Consider the following 18,375-nt stretch of genomic DNA (forward strand, 5'->3'; position numbering starts at 1 on the left):
CACCACAGAGAACTGGGCAGTTTTTGAGAGTGAAAAGTGACTTTGAAGCCTCCTCTTTACTTCATGAGGAGTAATCAGCTTGCTCTCAGGCTATGAACAGCAGCAGCTATTTCCTATTCCTCTTGGTTCCTACTACATCCCTATTTCAGTTCATTTATTGAAGGAGGTGGGGAAATATCAAGAGTGTCTCTACTCCAATCCCCAAGTCCATGGGGGTGGGAGAAAGGGTTGCATCAGCTGATCTCTCCCAGCACACTAAGCCTCAGCATGTATAACCTGTCTGTATGGCACTCCTCATCTTTTCTCTAAGGATGCACAATGAGAAGCAATAGCATTGACTCATGCCATCGAAGAATGCAGAACAACCTTTTTTCATATATATTTTGGATTCTGGTTTGGGTTGTTTTGGGGTTGTTTTGACTTATTTAGTGTGGGGGTTTTGGTTGGGGTTTTGTCTGGTTGGTTTTGGTGTTTGGTGGTGGTAGGGCTTTTTGTGGGTTTTTTTGGTTGTTTAGAGCTTTTGTTTGGTTGGATGGTTTTGTTCATTTGTGTTTTCCCTTGATTATTTCTCCATTATTAAAAGAAAACACTAAAAAGGAATTAAAGCATACAGTTCAGGTACATGTAGTATGCAACAGGTTAAAGACTGCATGAACAAACCTAATATAATAAGCAAATTCAATGAATGCTTCTATTACCACTTTTATCTTTTTTAATAGGTAGAAAGGAAACCGGAAACTGAAATGATAACTGACCAACACCTTGTAAATACCCTTTGATTTTTTTTTAAGAGGTTTTCATACAAAAAGGATAACAATGACAACACCAGAGCAGCACTCCCATCACTTGCAGTAATAAAACCGAGGGCTTTATGTGCTGTTTCTCGTGAAGCCTCAACAATATCAACATCTGCTGTTCAGACCTAAACAGGCTCAGCTAAACCACAAAGACCATCCCAGTCAGAGACAAAATAGTAACTCATTAAGTTTCTTGGACAATAGGCTTCTCCCCACACTGCCTTTTTTAAAAGTAAAGACTCAAGTGAAAATACATCCTTGATCCATGACTTACGACAATAGAGTATCATACAGCAGAATCTGCAAAATGGTTTTAGGGAAGACAAGCTGTTTCAGACCAAATGGCCTGTCCTCCCTAAGCCACATCATCTTCACCAGCAGCTTAGGAAACTGAAAACATGACTGATGGTACAGAAAGCTGCAAGGCACATGCAAACCTTGAGACAAGATCTCATTGCTACTGACAAGGCTTTTACTGGCCAAACCTAAGCAGCAGCTTTGAATCCATGTGTTGTGAAGCAATGTCCTGAGAACTCCAAGCTCCCATATGTCTAATGCCTTTGTCTCCAAAACATAGTTTAGAGAGCTGAAGATCTCAGAGATGGGCTTTCAGAGTATAGGAGTTCCCCACCACACTGGGAGAGGGTTGCCAGGAACACTGGCCTCCCAGAATCCAGGTGACAAGCCTGCCTCAGAGCCTCAGTCTCACCATGCTGCATTGTGGTCCCTGAAAAATGACATTCCAGCCATACTGCAAGGGTAAAGGCCTGGTGCAAGGAGCCAACAACTTCCACTTCTGAGGCAGAGAGACTTATGGTGGAGTCACGGGCTTTAATGAGTGTGTTTCCAAAGTGTCCCAACATACTGCCCCAGCCAAATTTGGGCAGAAGGTGTCAAAGAGGCAAGGGCAGCTCTGACGGAACACACAGTTTTATTTAGCTTCAATAATCAAGAGTTTCCTAACAAAGCCATACTTATTTGGAAAATTACTAAATTGCTGACCTATTCTAATGCATTAGAAGTATCTAAGTGGCAACATTTTCTCAAACAGGAAAGCTCGGGTTTTATGCCTTCTTTCCTTCTTTTCATTCCTCCATTTTCATCAGCCTTTGAACAGAAAAAAAATCCTTTCCCTCTCTCCCTCTAGCACTAGGCTAACACCTCTTTCTCAAACTGCTTCTGAACTGATTTTTTGTTCTGGCAATTGCCAACATTTTAACTTGTTTTGTATGTCATGTATGAAGGAGGAAGAGGGAAGATTGTCACAAAGACCTCATTAACACAGAAACGTTTTTACATGGTAGTAGCCATAACGCCTGAAGAATAAACCAGAGGTAATGCAACAGGCTAGTGTCTATTAGTTTCATCTTGCAGGCCTGTAACACTACCATAATATTTTAATTATAATAATTCCTTGTAGATTTGACCACCCCCAAAGATAACTACAGCTCTTTTTTAATGACTGAATTGGGGATTAAGAAATGCTAAAAGAAACAAACATGTTTAGGTTATATTCTGTGTTAACAAGCAAGAGCAAAAAACCATATATAGTCACTTCAGGCTGTTTTAAAACTAATTTTACCTAAAAGGGTCATATTAATTAAGCTGTGATGCTAGTGATTATTTTTAGATCAAATTATTTCAACAAATGAAAGTTTATTTGTAGACATAAAAAAAGCCCTTCACTGTATATTTTTATCAGGAGCACTGTAAGAACAGGAAATTACAAGTGTTTTTTGTTACTAAAAGCTATAATAAGACCATAGCCTTGCTATTCATCCTAAGGTTAGTACTAAAATTTTATTTACTATCAAAATACACCTACTTAAGACTATTTCAGCTGGAAAGATATGCTGGTGTTCCAGATTTATAAACATTAATTATGTATTAAATATAAATATAGGGATATTTATTATCAAATATTTATGCTCCTTAAGAAAGAGGAATAGATAAGACAGCGCCGACTGCATGCAATGGGAAAAAGAAATGTGAGGACAGTGAGAAGATAAAATGTGATAATAGAACACACTAGTTAATCTGTCCACTGTCCACTGCATGAAGTGGTTTTATTCATATTTCCTAAACATCAAATACTTCAGGCTCTGTGTTAAGTGTGTTGGACACTGATTTAAAAAAAACCAAAAAACCAAAAACAAACCCAAAAACAACAAAAAAAGAGCATTAGTACAGCAGAGGGAAGTCTAGGGACAAAGCACAAATTGAACAGCAAGTGTGAGACCATAACTACTGAGAATTATCAGGAACCTAAGAATATTTTTGCAGAGCTTACAGTGTGAACAAACTGACAGAGCCCTGAGCTAGGATCACGACAGGCTGCAACAGAGAAAAGCTGTCGGAAGTTAAAGCTATACAGGAATTTTTACATTGACTTCAAAATGGCTGCATCTCTCTGTAACATTAAACTTCAGTGGTCACCCCTGAACAATCTAGCATGACACTTAGGCTAAAATACAGGTCTTAAAATTTGTTCTTCAAAGGACTCAAGCCAAAATGAGGCTAGAATAGTATTACCAGTGCTTGCAATTGCATCACTAGTTTAAAGGTACTTGGATGGATCCTTTAAGTCTCAAGTCCAGTGGCTCAGCATTAGCATGAGAATCACAGATTCCCTGAATTAAAAAGGGCACATTTTAATTTCTCTTAGTTAGCATGGCCACAGAAAACAAACCACCAAACAACAACCAACAAATAATAAAAAAACCTCATATGTAACAACAACAAAAAGGAAAACAGGAAGAAATACAGAAATTGAAATAAGAAAAAAAACCACCAAAACACCAAAGGAAGCCTGAGTTAACGACACACATGGCATTATTACAAAGGCCTGTACTGATACAACGAGGGGCAACGGTTTGAAATTAGGGTAAACTTAGACTGGATGCTAGGAACAAGTTCCTTACCATGAGGGTGGTGGAACACTGGAACAGGTTTGCCAGGGTGGTAGTTGAGGTCCCATCCCTGAAGCTATTCAATGTCAGACTCAACAAGTCTCTGAGGAATGTGATCTAAGTTAGGAGGAAGTTCTACACAGAGAGAGTGATTGCCCATTGCAATGGGCTGTCCGAGGAGGTGGTGGAGTTGCCATCATTGGAGGTGTTCAGGAGGAGACTTGATAGGGTACTTGGTTTTATGGTTTAGTTGATTGGGTGGTGTTGGATGATAGGTTGGACACGATGATCTTGAAGGTCTCTTCCAACCTGGTTTATTCTATTCTATTCTATTCTTGTCTTGTCTAGTCTAGTCTAGTCTAGTCTAAGGGAGGATGTCCCTGCTCACTGCAGGGGGTGGTTAGACTAGGTGACCTTTGGAGGTCCCTTCCAACTCAAATTGTTCTACGATTTCCATACTGCCATGGGTATTATGCATTAAAATAAATAAAAATTCATATTAGCCTTATACTAAGTAAAGTGTATTTACTATTGCTATTATTTAAACATATAGAAAGCAAAAGACCTGACAAAGTGACTATACTATTGCATGCTGTGCAAAAAGGCTCTTAAATGGGCAATTTCATTGTGGACCATATACATCAAGTCTACATACACCAATATATTTGTGTGTGTGTGTGTACACACATGTCTTTTTTATTTTAAAGAAACAATCACGCTTTCTAATAACCATACATTAAGTGGCCCATTGGCATCTGTCAGGGAGGACAGGGAGAGCTGTGAGAGAGGAAGTTTAAGTTCTTTGGTATACTGCCACAAGCACAGTCCTCCAAAATCGCAGAGGCAGGATTCCCCAGTCAGTGCAGACAGCATGCAAGTCTTGCAGCGAGGGACAGTCACTGTTTGTGTACTCTCTGGTTCTACAAGTCTCTGAATGTTAGGAACCAAGGCTCTTGGTCAACATAATAGCTGATTTGTATTTTTCAGTATCACATCATGGATTTTTATTCTGAGTTTACCACATGAACTATTTGTTATAACTTAGCTGAATATAAAAAGTTCTATAAAGCAACAGAAACATCACAAAAGGAATAATACCAACAAACGTTTCCATGCCACATATGCACTAGAATAAATTGCGTTTGTGGCTATATCTAAATTTTGTTTCAGAATATTTTTCTTTTATAAGCTTAAATGCTACAGCATATTTTCTTCCAGATTAATAGAAATATTATCAAATATTTTATCTGAATGTTTATTAAAAGTAAGGCCTGAATAATAGTCAAAGGAGTTTTGCGTCTGGCAACTGTGCCCATGCACTGACAGGATTTCTTTCTAAAGTTCTAACTTCATTTCTTGATAAGTCTGCTAGCACAAGGCACTGGATATCCTCAGCTCCTGCTGCTGATCACAACAGAAGCTTAAGTGCTTCCTGAAGGCCCAGTTTTCTCTATTACATGCATGCATTATTGTCTTTAGCAATTTTTTATTAGTACAAAGTAAATGCACTTTTTTGCTAATTCTGCCTTTGTGATACATATAAAAAAGTGGGTTTTCCACAGTGCAGTGGTGGTTGCCACTTGGGAGTCCTCATCAGCCTAATGTTCCATACAATTGTATAACCCAGTTATTTCCTCTACATGCATGTTAGATTTTGCTGGTTACAAAGAGCGTATTAATGTTAATGTGTCAATGACAAATACATTGTTTTATCATTTTATGTAGATGTTGCCTTTCCAGCCTTTCTGGCTTGCTATAAATATGTACATGTTGTTACCTCAGCATTTAAAGCAGTCCCTAGTTATCCTTGATAAAACTAGGGGACATTACACAGCTGATACCATCCCACCAAGACAACTGAAGTTTATTACAGTCACCAAAACAAACAGAGAGAAAACACTTACTTTGCACATTCTTATGACATAGGTGCAAATCCTGTAGTGTATTACAAACTGGTCTTTACAGCCTATGAACACATACCTTAAGTCAGAGGGAAACAGGAACTCCCTAGGGAGGTTGTCCAAAAAAAATAGAAGTAGCCCCTGTGGAGTCACTTGCCCTAAGTCATGCTGCCACTGCTGCTGAAAATAAGCAATGAATCCTTCTGCAGTTGGAATTTCAGATGCCATAATCCCTTATAGAACATTGTCTAATTATTTTATTATGCATAATAAATGTAAAATATTTATTTTACTTTACATAATTATATTAAAAATGTATGCTATTTATTTTCAGGCTTGTAAGGCATCCTTCACAAGTCCTGTACTTTATAGAAAGGTGCATTTATGGAATTAATGTTGTTTTCCTGGCCTGATTTTTACACAGCTTCTAAACACCCTTATCTATGCCTGCTGAACATCACCAGTCCCTCTATTTCTCCTTCCCCTCACTTCCATGAGTACTCTGTGAATGTACCATTCAATGAAATCCCAGAGAAATGAAGGGAATTTTGTTTAATTACAGCACAAGGATGGCACAAAGTACAGTAACATTATACCTGTCCCACACTAAAGTTGTAGCAATATTGTTTCTGTATCACAAAACTATGTGAGTGCTCCTCCTGAGACCTGAGCTCCAACAAATTTAACTCTGCTTTTTGCTCCTCCACCACAAAACAATCTAATCCAGATCCATTTTGTAGTGAAACATCCCCCTCACACACACCCTGAACATAAATTATTACTTGCCTGAGAAGCTGTGGTAGTAACATGGAAAGTCAGTACCAAGGGGAGCTGAATTTAAAGCCTAACATATGACCACAAAGATATTCCTTATTCTTTACTTTAAACACATGCAGGAGACCAGCTCAAGTTTTGAAAATGCTGCATATCTACATCTTTCAATGACAAGGGGAGTTTAGCACTTCTAAAGGTTAAATTCAAGTACCTAAATATGTTGCAGGTTGAGAATGTCTTGCCCATGGCTGTTTGGTTTGAAGAAGAGGAGGCTAAAGGGAGACCTCATTGCTCTCTGCAACTACCTGAAAGGGTGTTGTAGAGAAGTTGGTGCTGGTCTCTTCTCACAGGTAATCAGCAATTGAACAAGAGGGAATGCCTTCAAACTGTAACAGGGTAGGTTTAGACTAGACATTAGGAAAATTTTTTTCACAGAAAGAGTAGTCAGACATTGGAAGAGGATGCTCAGAGGGGTGGTTGAGTCACCATCCCTGAATGTGTTCAAAGATTATTTAGATGGGGTGTTTGGGGGTAGGGAACTTTATAGAGTAGGGTTAATGGTTGGACTTGATGGTCCCAAGGGTCTTTTCCAACCTGAATGATTCTATGACTCTATGACATTCACAAGCACTGCTCAGTTTCAGGAGGTTATATGGCTCTTCACTACTTACTGTGCCCATTACCAAAAGCAAACAGTATTGCTGTCACTGTAACTCTAGGATCTTGTAATCTGAAAAGTTCAGTCACAGAACACATCTTTTTTTAAATGACTAAGAAATAGAAAATAAGCATTGCATACATAATGGAGAAGCAGGGCCCTACGAGACCAATTCTGTATTATAAAATTAAGCTGAACATTAATTAGGAGTGAATTAATATTTTTACATGACAAAGCACATTGACTTAAGAATGGAGAGACATGCAAAGGAAAATGGTGCCTATTTTTATCTAAATTGGACGGATCTAAAATGAAAATACAAATATAACCATATATTACAGAATCACAGAATGTATCTGGTTGGAAGAGACCTCAAAGATCAACTAGTCCAACGTTCAACCCAATATTCATAAAATCATGGAATTGTTAGGGTTGGAAGGGACCTCAAGGATCATCCAGTTCCAAATCCCTTGCCATGGGCAGGGACACCTCACACTAGGTCAGGTTGCCAAGAGCCACATCCAGCCTGGCCTTAAAAACCTCCAGGGATGAGGCTTTCACCACCTCCCTGGGCAACCTGTTCCAGAGTCTCACCATGCCCATGCTGAAGAACTTCCTAACATCCAACCTGAATCTACCCATTTATATTTTCATTCCATTCCCCCTAGTCCAATCATTACCTGACACCCTAAAAAGTCCCTCACCAGCTTTCTTATAGGCCCCGTTTAAGATACTGGGAGGACACAATAGGGTCTCCTCGGAGCCTTCTCTTCCCCAGACTTAATAGCCCCAACTCCCTCTGTCTATCCTCATAGGAGAGGTGCTCCAGCCCTCTAATCCTCCTCGTGGCCCTTCTCTGGACACATTCCAGCATGTCCAGGTCCCTCCTGTAATAAGGGCTCCAGAACTGGACGCAGTACTCCAGGTTGGGTCTCACTAGAGCAGAGTAGAGGGGGAGAATCACCTCCCTCAACTCAAGAGTCAACACTAAATCATGTCCCTGTGCACCAGGTCCACATGCTACTTGAACACTTCCAGGGATGGTGACTACACTCTGCCCTGGGTAGACTATTCCAATGTTTGATAACCCTTTCTGGGAAGAAATATTTCCTAACATCCAGCCTGAACCTCCCCTGGTGCAGCTTGTAACCATTTCCTCTAGCCCTGTTGCTCAACACCAAGGAGAAGAGGTGGCTCCCTCCACGCTCCAACCTCCCTTCAGGTAGTTGTAGAGAGCAATAAGACCTCCCCTCAGCCTCCTCTTCTCCACACTGAACAACCCCAGCTTCCTCAGAGAATCCTCACAGGCCATGCACCCCAAGCCCTTCACAAACCTTGCTACCCCGCTCTGGACATGCTCCAGCACATCAGTGTCCTTCCTATAGTGAGGGCCCCTGACCTCAACACAATACTCAAGGTAGCCTCAACAGTGCTGAGTGTAGCAAGCAAATTTTTCTGTCTTTGAATATGTGTATTTTTTTTTCCTTCAAAGAAATTAGATTTTAAAAACACTGCAAATAGAATTTCAAGTTGTAATCATTACTAGAAGGTGCATACTTCTGGATAGAAGTGTGGACAGAGTTCTGTGTTATTAATATACAAAAGATTTAGATAAAAATAAACATCAGGCACTCATGGCACAAAAAGTAAAGATGGAAGGTAACATCTCTGCAAGAATATTGAAGTACAGCCACAAACATAGATAATAAAAGCAACTTAGTAAAATAAAATGAGCAAAACTTCACATTTTCTCAGGGGGAGTTTGCATACTATTGAGTATCTGTAATTTTGGAGCTAAAAATGTCAAGTTAGACATTCACTTCAGAAAAGCAAACCCATTTATGTTTTTTCCTACTTAAGAAAATATTTTTGCATACTGTGGGTTTCATAGGGAATAAAATCCCTTTCTGTTCCATGCAGTCAAAATCAGTATTTCTTCTATAGTATCTTACAGCTTATTTCACTTCAATTTTTGCTACTAAGCAAAGAAAATAATAATAATTGAGGGGAAAAAAATCCTCTAGGTGCCTTTCTAGTCATAGGTCATCCATATTTTCATAACAGTTCCTAAATTCAGGTCAGCTTTCTTTCTGTACTTCTAGCCAGGCTTAGTTAGCCTTTCATTCAGTACACTGGCAAGAGTTTTTGCAGGACAATTGTTCACAATTTCCTCATGAGGAACTGAAAAGCTTGAAATCAGGAATCTCTAAGAACCCCCTGGGCACTGATGAACTGAAAAGAAATAATTAAAATACCTTGTATGTAGACACTCTTCTAATTCAAGTGTCTCAAAATACTTTATAGAATAGAGAGATCACTTCTCCTATCAGTGAAAGGTGACTTTATGGTAGCACTAACAATACTCTGCTCCATATCTGTACGCAAAATGAGAAATATTCACCTTGCTGAAACTACAAGGGTCATTAAAGAGTCTGCAGTTGCCAAGCAACACTAAACAGCAACATCTGAAATAGTCTGGATGGACTTCCAGTGAAGGGCTGAACTGAAAGCACCGCAGTGAGAACTCAGCCACTAGACATTCACTAGGGTGAATTTTATCACTAGGTCAGCAGATCTTAAAATCTTGGGTTTATGTTTTCCATAGGTGACACTAATAAGAGTGCACAGTGTCTGCTGAACTGGGGAAAAGCACATTATTTGTAGACCTGCTAATACCTTTCCATGAGGCGCGATAGGGTGGGGTAAGCTGACGAGGTGGCAACATGTGATTCCCTTACTATTATAACTTAAAACAATAAAAGAGAGAAAAAAATGAGAGAAGTGAGTAGAGAGCAAAAAATACACTTGCCAACAAAGTTGGCTAATATCCCAGGCCTGTGGAAACTGGCAGGCACAAGCAGGACTGCTGGGCTAATAAATACAGCAGCTCCTCTACTGGCTCTTCCGTTGCTACAAGGAGTGCCTCACTGCCTCTGTGAACATGCAGCAGCAGCAGCACAGATCTGACTCCTGCATCCCTGCCAGATGTTTTTCAGCTGAGCTCAGAACAAATTTCCTGCAGAATCAAAGCTTCATCAGCTGGTATTTGTAGAGATAAGCCTCCAAAGATTAGGTCAAAATTGGTCTGTGAGGGATGGAAACTAAGGTCCTATTACCATGAAACATTTATTTTTCAATAATATAGAGGCAGGAGATGCTCAGAGATTTCTTGTTAATCCTGGTAAAATAAGTTACACTTGCTTCTCCTCTAATAACCTCCAATACAATAAAATGCTAACAAAAAACCTTGTATTTTCTTGGAATTTCTACAGATTTCTACAGAAATCTTTCCACCCAAAGAAAAATTATGTCCCATCTTTCACTAAAGAGATGATTAAAGTCTGGATTTTGTCATACCGCATGAGAGAATTACATCTCTTTCATGTGTGTAACCAGCCCAAACAACTCATTCACACCTGCAATGCTCCTAGTCTCTAGGGTCTTCAAGCCATGGGCAAAACCCCACCATTATCCACTTCTCATTGTCTAGTTGTCTCATAAGACTATTCCTTCTAACTGGGATGGTTCATTAAAGTGGATGACCACATGGTTAAGTCTCCTCAAAGATGCAGCAAGAACAGCCCTTCTTTTATCTTCACTGCAGCATGCCATGTCACACTATTGCTTATATGTTCTCATTTCACTCAACGGAGACCTTTTAGCACAATGACTCTGACAAACCAAAACCCACCTCTCTTTCTTAGATGAAGCTGACAGAAGTTATTCAACTTAAGGAAAAAATAATAATAAGGGAAAGGGAAAGAAGGGAAAGAATGGAAAGGGACAGGGAATGAAGGGAAAGGGAAAGGGAATGAAGGGAAAGGGAAAGGGAATGAAGGGAAAGGGAAAGGGAAAGGGAAAAGGAAAGGGAAAGGGAAAGGGAAAGGGAAAGGGAAAGGGAAAGGGAAAGGGAAAGGGAAAGGGAAAGGGAAAGGGAAAGGGAAAGGGAAAGGGAAAGGGAAAAGGAAAGGGAAAGGGAAAGGGAAAGGGAAAGGGAAAGGGAAAGGGAAAGGGAAAGGGGGGAAAGGGAAAAAAGGGAAAGGGAAAAAAGGGAAAGGGAAAAAAGGGAAAGGGAGAAGGAAAAGGAAAGGGAAAAAAGGGAAAGGGGAAAAGGAAAAGGAGAAAGAAAAAGGTGGGGGGGAGAGAAAAAGAGAAAGAAAAAGCAGGAGAACTCTTAAGACAGTGGCTCAGGAACAGAAGCCCCCCTCAAGGTTATCAAATTTAGTTCTCTGCAGTTCTAGGCAGCAATTTAATGGGTGCTCAATAGAAAAGAGTTGAGAGAACATTTGCTCTGCAAGCACAAAACAATGTAACAAAAATTTTTGGACAGAAACTGCATGGTCACCGCAGAAGCTTTCTGTGAAGGAGCTCACATACAGTGCGAAACCAGGCATTATGAGAGCAGCAAGGCTTTGCTATATAACCTTGTTTTATGAAATAACAATAAAACTTGCACTGAAGTTGTATTCTCAGCATTAAAATAAAATAAAAAATGCAGTAGTGGTATTACCAAATGTTTAACTTTCTCATCTTCCATGCATGCATCACAGCGTGTGCATCTAATTACATAATGATATGCCACTTAGCAAATACACCTGACTGAAAAAAAACTTTTCAAACATCAGTTCTTGCAAACTGCTCATGAATGACTTCTATGGATTCTTTTATGCTACACACAGATTAGCCACCTCACTGTAAGGTATAGAAGGATTCACGATTATCAACGTACGTTTAAGATGAGTAAGGAATCATTTATGAAGCAACAGAAGATCATTCAATAAGTAGTCTATAATGAACAAGAGGCACATGGGATGAAGATGAAAAGTCATCTTAACTGCCCATTCATGTGACTTTTGATAATACTACACTAAGAGGATGGCACTTGGTGGTGCAACATGACAAACTCTGCCATGTAACCAACCACATGGCAAACTCTCATCTAAACACCCTGGCTGGGAAGGAAAAGGAAAACTGAAGCAGAAAAACAAGACTTTGCAGCACTGTAACTAACTACAGTTGCTTCCTGTTCTAATCAGTGTCTGGTGGGTATTTAGGCTGCTAAACCTTTTAGAGGACTTTTTTCTTTCTTGGTGAAATGGTTGCAACTCAACCGAGAAAAATTTCAAAACTGCAACTGATTTGAAAAGGCAATGCAGGTAAGTGGCCTTACCATGGAGAATTCCAACAGACACCAGAGCAGCTGTGAGGCAAACACTCAACATTAGCACTGCAGTGTTACCACTAAAAGGTTTCCCATCATTTGTTTTTCTTTATAAAGTAATACCTAAATACTAAAGACTAAGTTTTTAAATTTAGCTCCTAATTTAATACTCAATTACTGCTGCCCTGATGGTGTTTTAATGGCAATATATTTTTATTGGTGACTTCAAATGAACCTCATCTGATCACCTTAACCCTTCTCTCATCATGCTTTAGTTAATGACTCATTACCTGTAGTCACACCAGGGACATCTGTAAGGCTTTTCTCCAGTATGGACACGCTTATGTCGTGTCAGATGCGATTGGGTTGTGGAAGCAAAGTTACACTCATCACATTTGAATGGCTTCTCTCCTAGAAGGTGACAAGAGAAGATATGCATTATCAGTTTTCATCGACAGAAAAGGGAGAAAAGTCTAAATTGCACATCCCCTGAGATGGATTTTAGTCCATGTACATACAAACCCTGAAAATACAAAATAAATTTCCAAGTGCAATTATTACTTATTGCAAAACATTATTCTTACTATGACTTATGCAGATCGCCTGCCAGTTGATTTCCAAAGTGGTGTTACACAGCAGCAGAAAGGAGGAGAAATGGGGTAAGCATGTTACTAGGCCTTATTTCATGAAAATATTACCACCAAGTGACAGGTGTTCCTATCACCCTACATTTTCTGTTGAAATTGGGCCCATGAACAGCCCTGAAAGCAACACTGTTGGAGATCAAAGGCAATAAATCACTCTGAAGTGTGTATTCTCTGCCTACTTTGAAAGGAACATCTCCAGGAGGAAAGTGCCTTTGTCTCTCATCCTGGATTTTTCATCTTACCCATTACATAACACACATAAACCAGGTCTAAGGATATGAACCAGAACTCAGTGCTCCATTCCTCCTCTCTTGCCTGCTATCTTTCTGCCCTTGTGCATCTTTTCTGAACAGGGGGCCAATTTCAGCAGCAGAACTTGAACGCCACTTTCCATCATATTTGAAAGGTTACAGCAGTCTGGTGAAGTTCCCACTGACTGGAAAAGGGGAAACATAACCCCATTTTCAAAAAGGGAAACGTGGAAGACCCTACTGCTCAGCAAGATAATGGAACAGATCCTCCTGAAGGATCTTCTAGGGCACACGGAAAACAAGGAGGTTGTTGGTGGCAACCAACATGGCTCCACCAAGGGCAAATACTGCCTGACAAATTTGGTGGCTTTTCATGATGGGGTTACAGTATCAGTGAATAAGGGAAGAAGAACTGACATCATCTTCCTGGAGTTGTGTAAAGTCAACACTGTCCCACACAGGGTGCTGCTCTCTAAATTGGAATGACATGGATTTGATGGATGGACCAGTCAGTGGATAAGGAACTGGCTGGCTGGCCACTCTCCAAGAGTTGTGATCAGCAGCTCAATGACCAAATGGAGTCCCGTGATGAGTGAAGCCCTTCAGGAATCAGTACTAGGACTTGTGCTGTTTTACATCTCTGTCAGTGACATGGACAGTGGCATTGAGGGCACACTCAGCAAATGTGCTGACACCAAGCTGTGTGGTGAGGTTGACACACTAGAGGGATGGGATGCTATCCAGAGGGACTTTGACAGGCTGGCCCATGCCTGCCTCAAGAAGTTCAACAAGGCAAATGCAAGGTCCTACACCTGGGTCAGGTCAATTCCAAGCACAAATACAGGCTAAGCAGAAAGTGGAATGAAAGCAGCCTTGCAGAGAAGGACTTTGGGGGTGTTGGTTGATGAGGTGCTTGACATGAGCTGACTGGGGGACTTGAACATCTCTCCTGTGAGAAAAGACCGAGAGAACTGGGGCTGTATAGTCTGGAGAAGAGAAGTCTGAGGGGGGATCTTAGCAAGGGGTGAGTGTCAAGACGAAGGTGCCAGTCACTTTTCAGTGGTGCTCAGTGATAGGACAAAGAACAATGAGTACAAGCTAAAACACAGGAGGTTCCACCTCAATGTGAGGAGACACTTCTTTACAGTGAGGGTGATAGAGCACTGGAACAGGCTGCCCAGAGAGGTTGTGGAGTCTCCTTATATGAAGACTTTCAAAACCCACATGTGTGGCCTTGCCCTAGCTGATCCTGCTTTGGCAGGTTGGGCTCAATGATCTCTGGAGGTTCCTTCCAACCCCTAACATTCTGTGATTCTGTTATTCTAGTTAATAAATTATGTGCCAGCAGAGGGCTCCACCCTGTAGAAGACACGAAGAGAAAGTCTCATGAGAGCTACACACCATTTCATGCCTAGCTAAGGCACCTGCATCCTGTTTTCCAACTGGTTGCTCCAAAAAATCCCACGTGGCTTACAGGTGCATGCAGTTACCATTAAAGGAGGAATCAGTTCTCTTTTTATATGGAAAAGACAAAAAGCAGCTCTCAATTTATGCAATCTTGATTGTATTGTGCAAGCCTTCAGAAGTATTTATCCTAAAGACTCCATAAGGAATCAACATCCATAACTGAATAAAAGTGCTAGAGATGGACACCTACCTTGTAGACCATTCAGAGATCTATAACAGGAGGTTTCAAAATTCAGCCACAAAACTCTTACCAGGTACTGTTTCAGGTTTTCAGACTGGCAGGAGGCACATCACCAGCAGAAGACATGGCAAAAGGCCATCCTCAAGCAGCAATGCCTCCAAGACAGATTTTTTCCAGCCTGCTTAAAGCATGAGACACTCAAGACTTCCTACTTGAGACACTCGAGACTTGCCAGAATTCTGAGAAGAGAGACAAATCTACAGTTTTCCTTCTTGGAGACCGTTGGGGTTTCCTTCCACCCACAAGAAAAAAAGAAATGCAAGATCCTCAGTGTCTGTAACACTGTATGGAAGGACAACTGAACAGCTTCTGAAAGCTCCATAAAGAGTTGCTTTTAGCAGCTGCTGCAGAGAATACCAGCCACTATTTTTCATTTATTGTTTCATGGGACAAGGAGAGGTGAGGGGGCAGGACACAATGTGGAAGCCTCTATGCTGGACAAATTGAGACTTCTAGAAAGTATGTCTTTCCTGCCCCAAATGGGGTTTTCTTGTCAGACACTGACTGACTCTCTGCTCTGGAGAAGCTGACTCTCCCAGCAGCTTGAATGGTACTGGCTGTTGCTTCAATTAAACTCTCTGGGAGGCCATAGACTCCCTAGCAACGTAACCTGTTCTTGAACTGAACATTTCTTGCGCCTGATTTATTTTATCTTCTGGTATTAAAAGAGATAGCAACAATTTCAACCCGAAGTAGTAAAGCCACAGGTATTTTAGATAACATACATACTTATTTTAACTGCTTTCATTTAAAATGCATTAGAACCTTGCCAACTTACCCCCTTGTAAAAAACCCCACAGATCTGAACTGAAAGGAGATTTGTACTTTGCCATTCAGGGGAGGATGCATCAGGTAAAGGCCTGATGCTCTCCTGGGGCAGGGCCAGTGAGGCTGACAGACAAGTGAGGGTCCACAGAAGCCAGGAGGGCTTGCAAAATCCTTTGTGACCACAAAGAAAAATTATAATCTTTGCCTGCTGCTCCAGGAAGTTTCTCCTTAGGAAATCCTTGTGTCTAACTGCTCCTGTCAAGTGGACTATGTGTAAATCTCACCTGACAGAAAATACATAACAGAATTACCTCACAACAAAAGCCAACTAAACTGGGAGGGGAAAAGACAGCATAGCATGGCTTGTAATTCTTAGCAGCTGCACATGGGAAAAATTATTTATTTGTATGGAAAATTAGCCAGGCTGATAGGCACAGCCAAAAAAATCTAAAAGAAGGCAAGCTATTTCTTTGGGTTGGGGCATGTTGAAGAGCATATTAGCTCTTAGCAGCAGTACTTTTTACCTGTTTAAGTCTTCCTCAGACCTACTCACTTAAGTCCAGGGTTTTTTTGGTCTGCCTTATCTCTGGGCCAGAATGCTCTTCACCAGCCTTTGTGTCCCAGTTTTCCTTACCCATTTCCTGCCCTCAGACATTTCAGGCAATAAATTTTATTTTTATACAGGCTGCCACTGTGTATCCCAGGAGGATTTTCCCTCACCCCAGTCAAGGATATAATTCATGGAAAATTGAAATAACACTAACTAAAAAAATATTGTCAGTAATTTTTAAACAATACTATTTAATGAGTATAAAATATTGTATCCAATACTGTGAGAACAAAATCTATGTATTTAAAAATTAATAAGGGTAAAAACTCCCAAACCAACCCCACCTTACCATTACAGAAGACTTGTCTGTGCTTCATTATCTCTAACTTTATCCACAAACCCCATGAAACAGAAGTATGTGCCCCAAAATGATCAACAAGCTCTGTGGGGGAAAAAAGGGAGGACACACATGCCAAGCTCAGGGATCCACTATTTGGGGGGGAAGGGTTTTCTTTTGTTTTTTAACACAAGCACTTTCAACAAGCTGTGTTTCCTAACCAGTGGCTCAAAAAGAAGTAGTTTTGGCTTTCGACTACGCTGCAAGCACCTTCTGAAGTGTCTCAGTTGTTTAAGTCACCAAACATTGAAAAATTTAGTTTCAACAATCAAAGTTTGGGAAAGCAACCGGTAAAAGGGTCAGACCATAGGGAACACCAGTCTTTACAAAAGCAGTTATTAAACCTGCTGCTAACCAGTTAGCCTCATCAGCTCTACCTATTCTGCTCTTCTAAAATGATCATGACTAAGGCTTCTCTTTTCTCTTGTTTCTCCAATTCACACACACAGAATCACAGAATCGCCAAGGTTGGAAGAGACCTCAAAGACCATCAAGTCCAACCTGTCACCACAGACCTCATGACTAAACCAAATTCTTATAACATCTATCTCAGCCTTTTTTTTCTTTTCCTCCTCCCTCCCCTTCTTCCCCCCTCCCAATTACAGCTTTGTTTTTCTTCCCTTCTGCCTCTTTTCTCTGATTTTACCTCTTTCAAGTTCTCTGTCTTTGAGGACAAGCTTTTTTTAGGATGCTGAGCATACGCTACTGCAATCATAAATTTCTCTGTGTAGCTATGTACTTAATCTGTACATTTTAAAGGGAAACTGAAATAACACAGAGTATAAATCCTGGTGATAGATGTTGATTTGTGAATGGCAAAATGAAATTTTTATTTATACTCATAACTGTCCAGATAATTTCTACCTATGGATTAGATACAGCATTTATATGAATGTGCAGCAGAGGATCCAGCTTTCACATCAGTGAAGGGAAAAAAGTAAAAATCAAATGGCACCTTCAATTTGCAAGTCTTAAACAACTAATCAAGATCGTAGTAAGGTGGAAGAACCCTTACCCCAGTTATCTCAGTGAGAAACTATTGCTTTTAGCCCTATTTCTCTTTCACATGATGTGGTGAGCAGCACAGAAAGAATGCTGTAAGTTTCATGTGACTTTAGGAATGAGCAGATCACAAAATGCAGCCATCTGTTTACATGTTACAGGGTTTTTTTCTTATTTCCAACTATTTCTAGTCTTTGTTAAGGCTGTTCCCTGGAGAAGCACTTAAAGGCTAGTGAAGCCTGAAGTATATTAAAGTAAATTCTGTTTGCTTTAAGTCTGGTCAACTTTTTTTTTTTTCATTTAAGACATAAAATTAAGTACAACCTTGATCACTTGCTTTCTTATGAGAAACCCTGTAGATGCTATAGGGTTGCTTTCCCATAGTAAAAAATGAGTGATATTTATACACTCATAAATGGGAAAGAAAACTCTTCCACTAGACAATTTCTCTTAAGTAGAGAGAAAGTTTTAAGATAACCAGATTTTTAGAGTTATTTTTAGCCACAGGTTTGCTATAATCAAGTTCCAAACTCTGCTGCAAACACTGGCATAAGCAGAAAAGGAAAAAAATCACAGATACTCTTCAAATTCCACCTCTCCTCTTGCTGAAAAGAGTAGTAAGTCTTTTTTACTGTGCTACATTATAATTTTTTTAAGCTGTGGTGGGGAAGTTGAAGGAAGAAGCTACATTATACATTAAATTCAATGCCAAGTAATGTAACTACACATTAAAGTCAAAGAGCAGTTCACATGAGAAATAGAAACACAAAGTGAGTCACTCATCTGGATAAAAACACATATATTATTAAATTTTCTTTCTTTATTATGTTGACCTATAAATGTCTTGAGAAG

The 18,375-nt window shown here is 40.1% G+C and overlaps 1 protein-coding gene across 1 annotated transcript in view; it reads right to left on the reverse strand.

Annotated features, from left to right (window-relative positions):
* ZNF407 (zinc finger protein 407) overlaps window positions 1-18,375 on the reverse strand; it is a 354,410-nt gene that overhangs the window by 122,427 nt on the left and 213,608 nt on the right. Inside the window, exon 7 of the mRNA XM_054164093.1 lies at window positions 12,491-12,611. Coding sequence (XP_054020068.1) covers window positions 12,491-12,611 — 121 coding nt within the window. The remainder of the gene's footprint in view (window positions 1-12,490; window positions 12,612-18,375) is intronic.

Source organism: Dryobates pubescens, chromosome 9, assembly GCF_014839835.1.
Source record: "Dryobates pubescens isolate bDryPub1 chromosome 9, bDryPub1.pri, whole genome shotgun sequence".
In the NCBI taxonomy this organism is placed as follows: Eukaryota; Metazoa; Chordata; class Aves; order Piciformes; family Picidae; genus Dryobates; species Dryobates pubescens.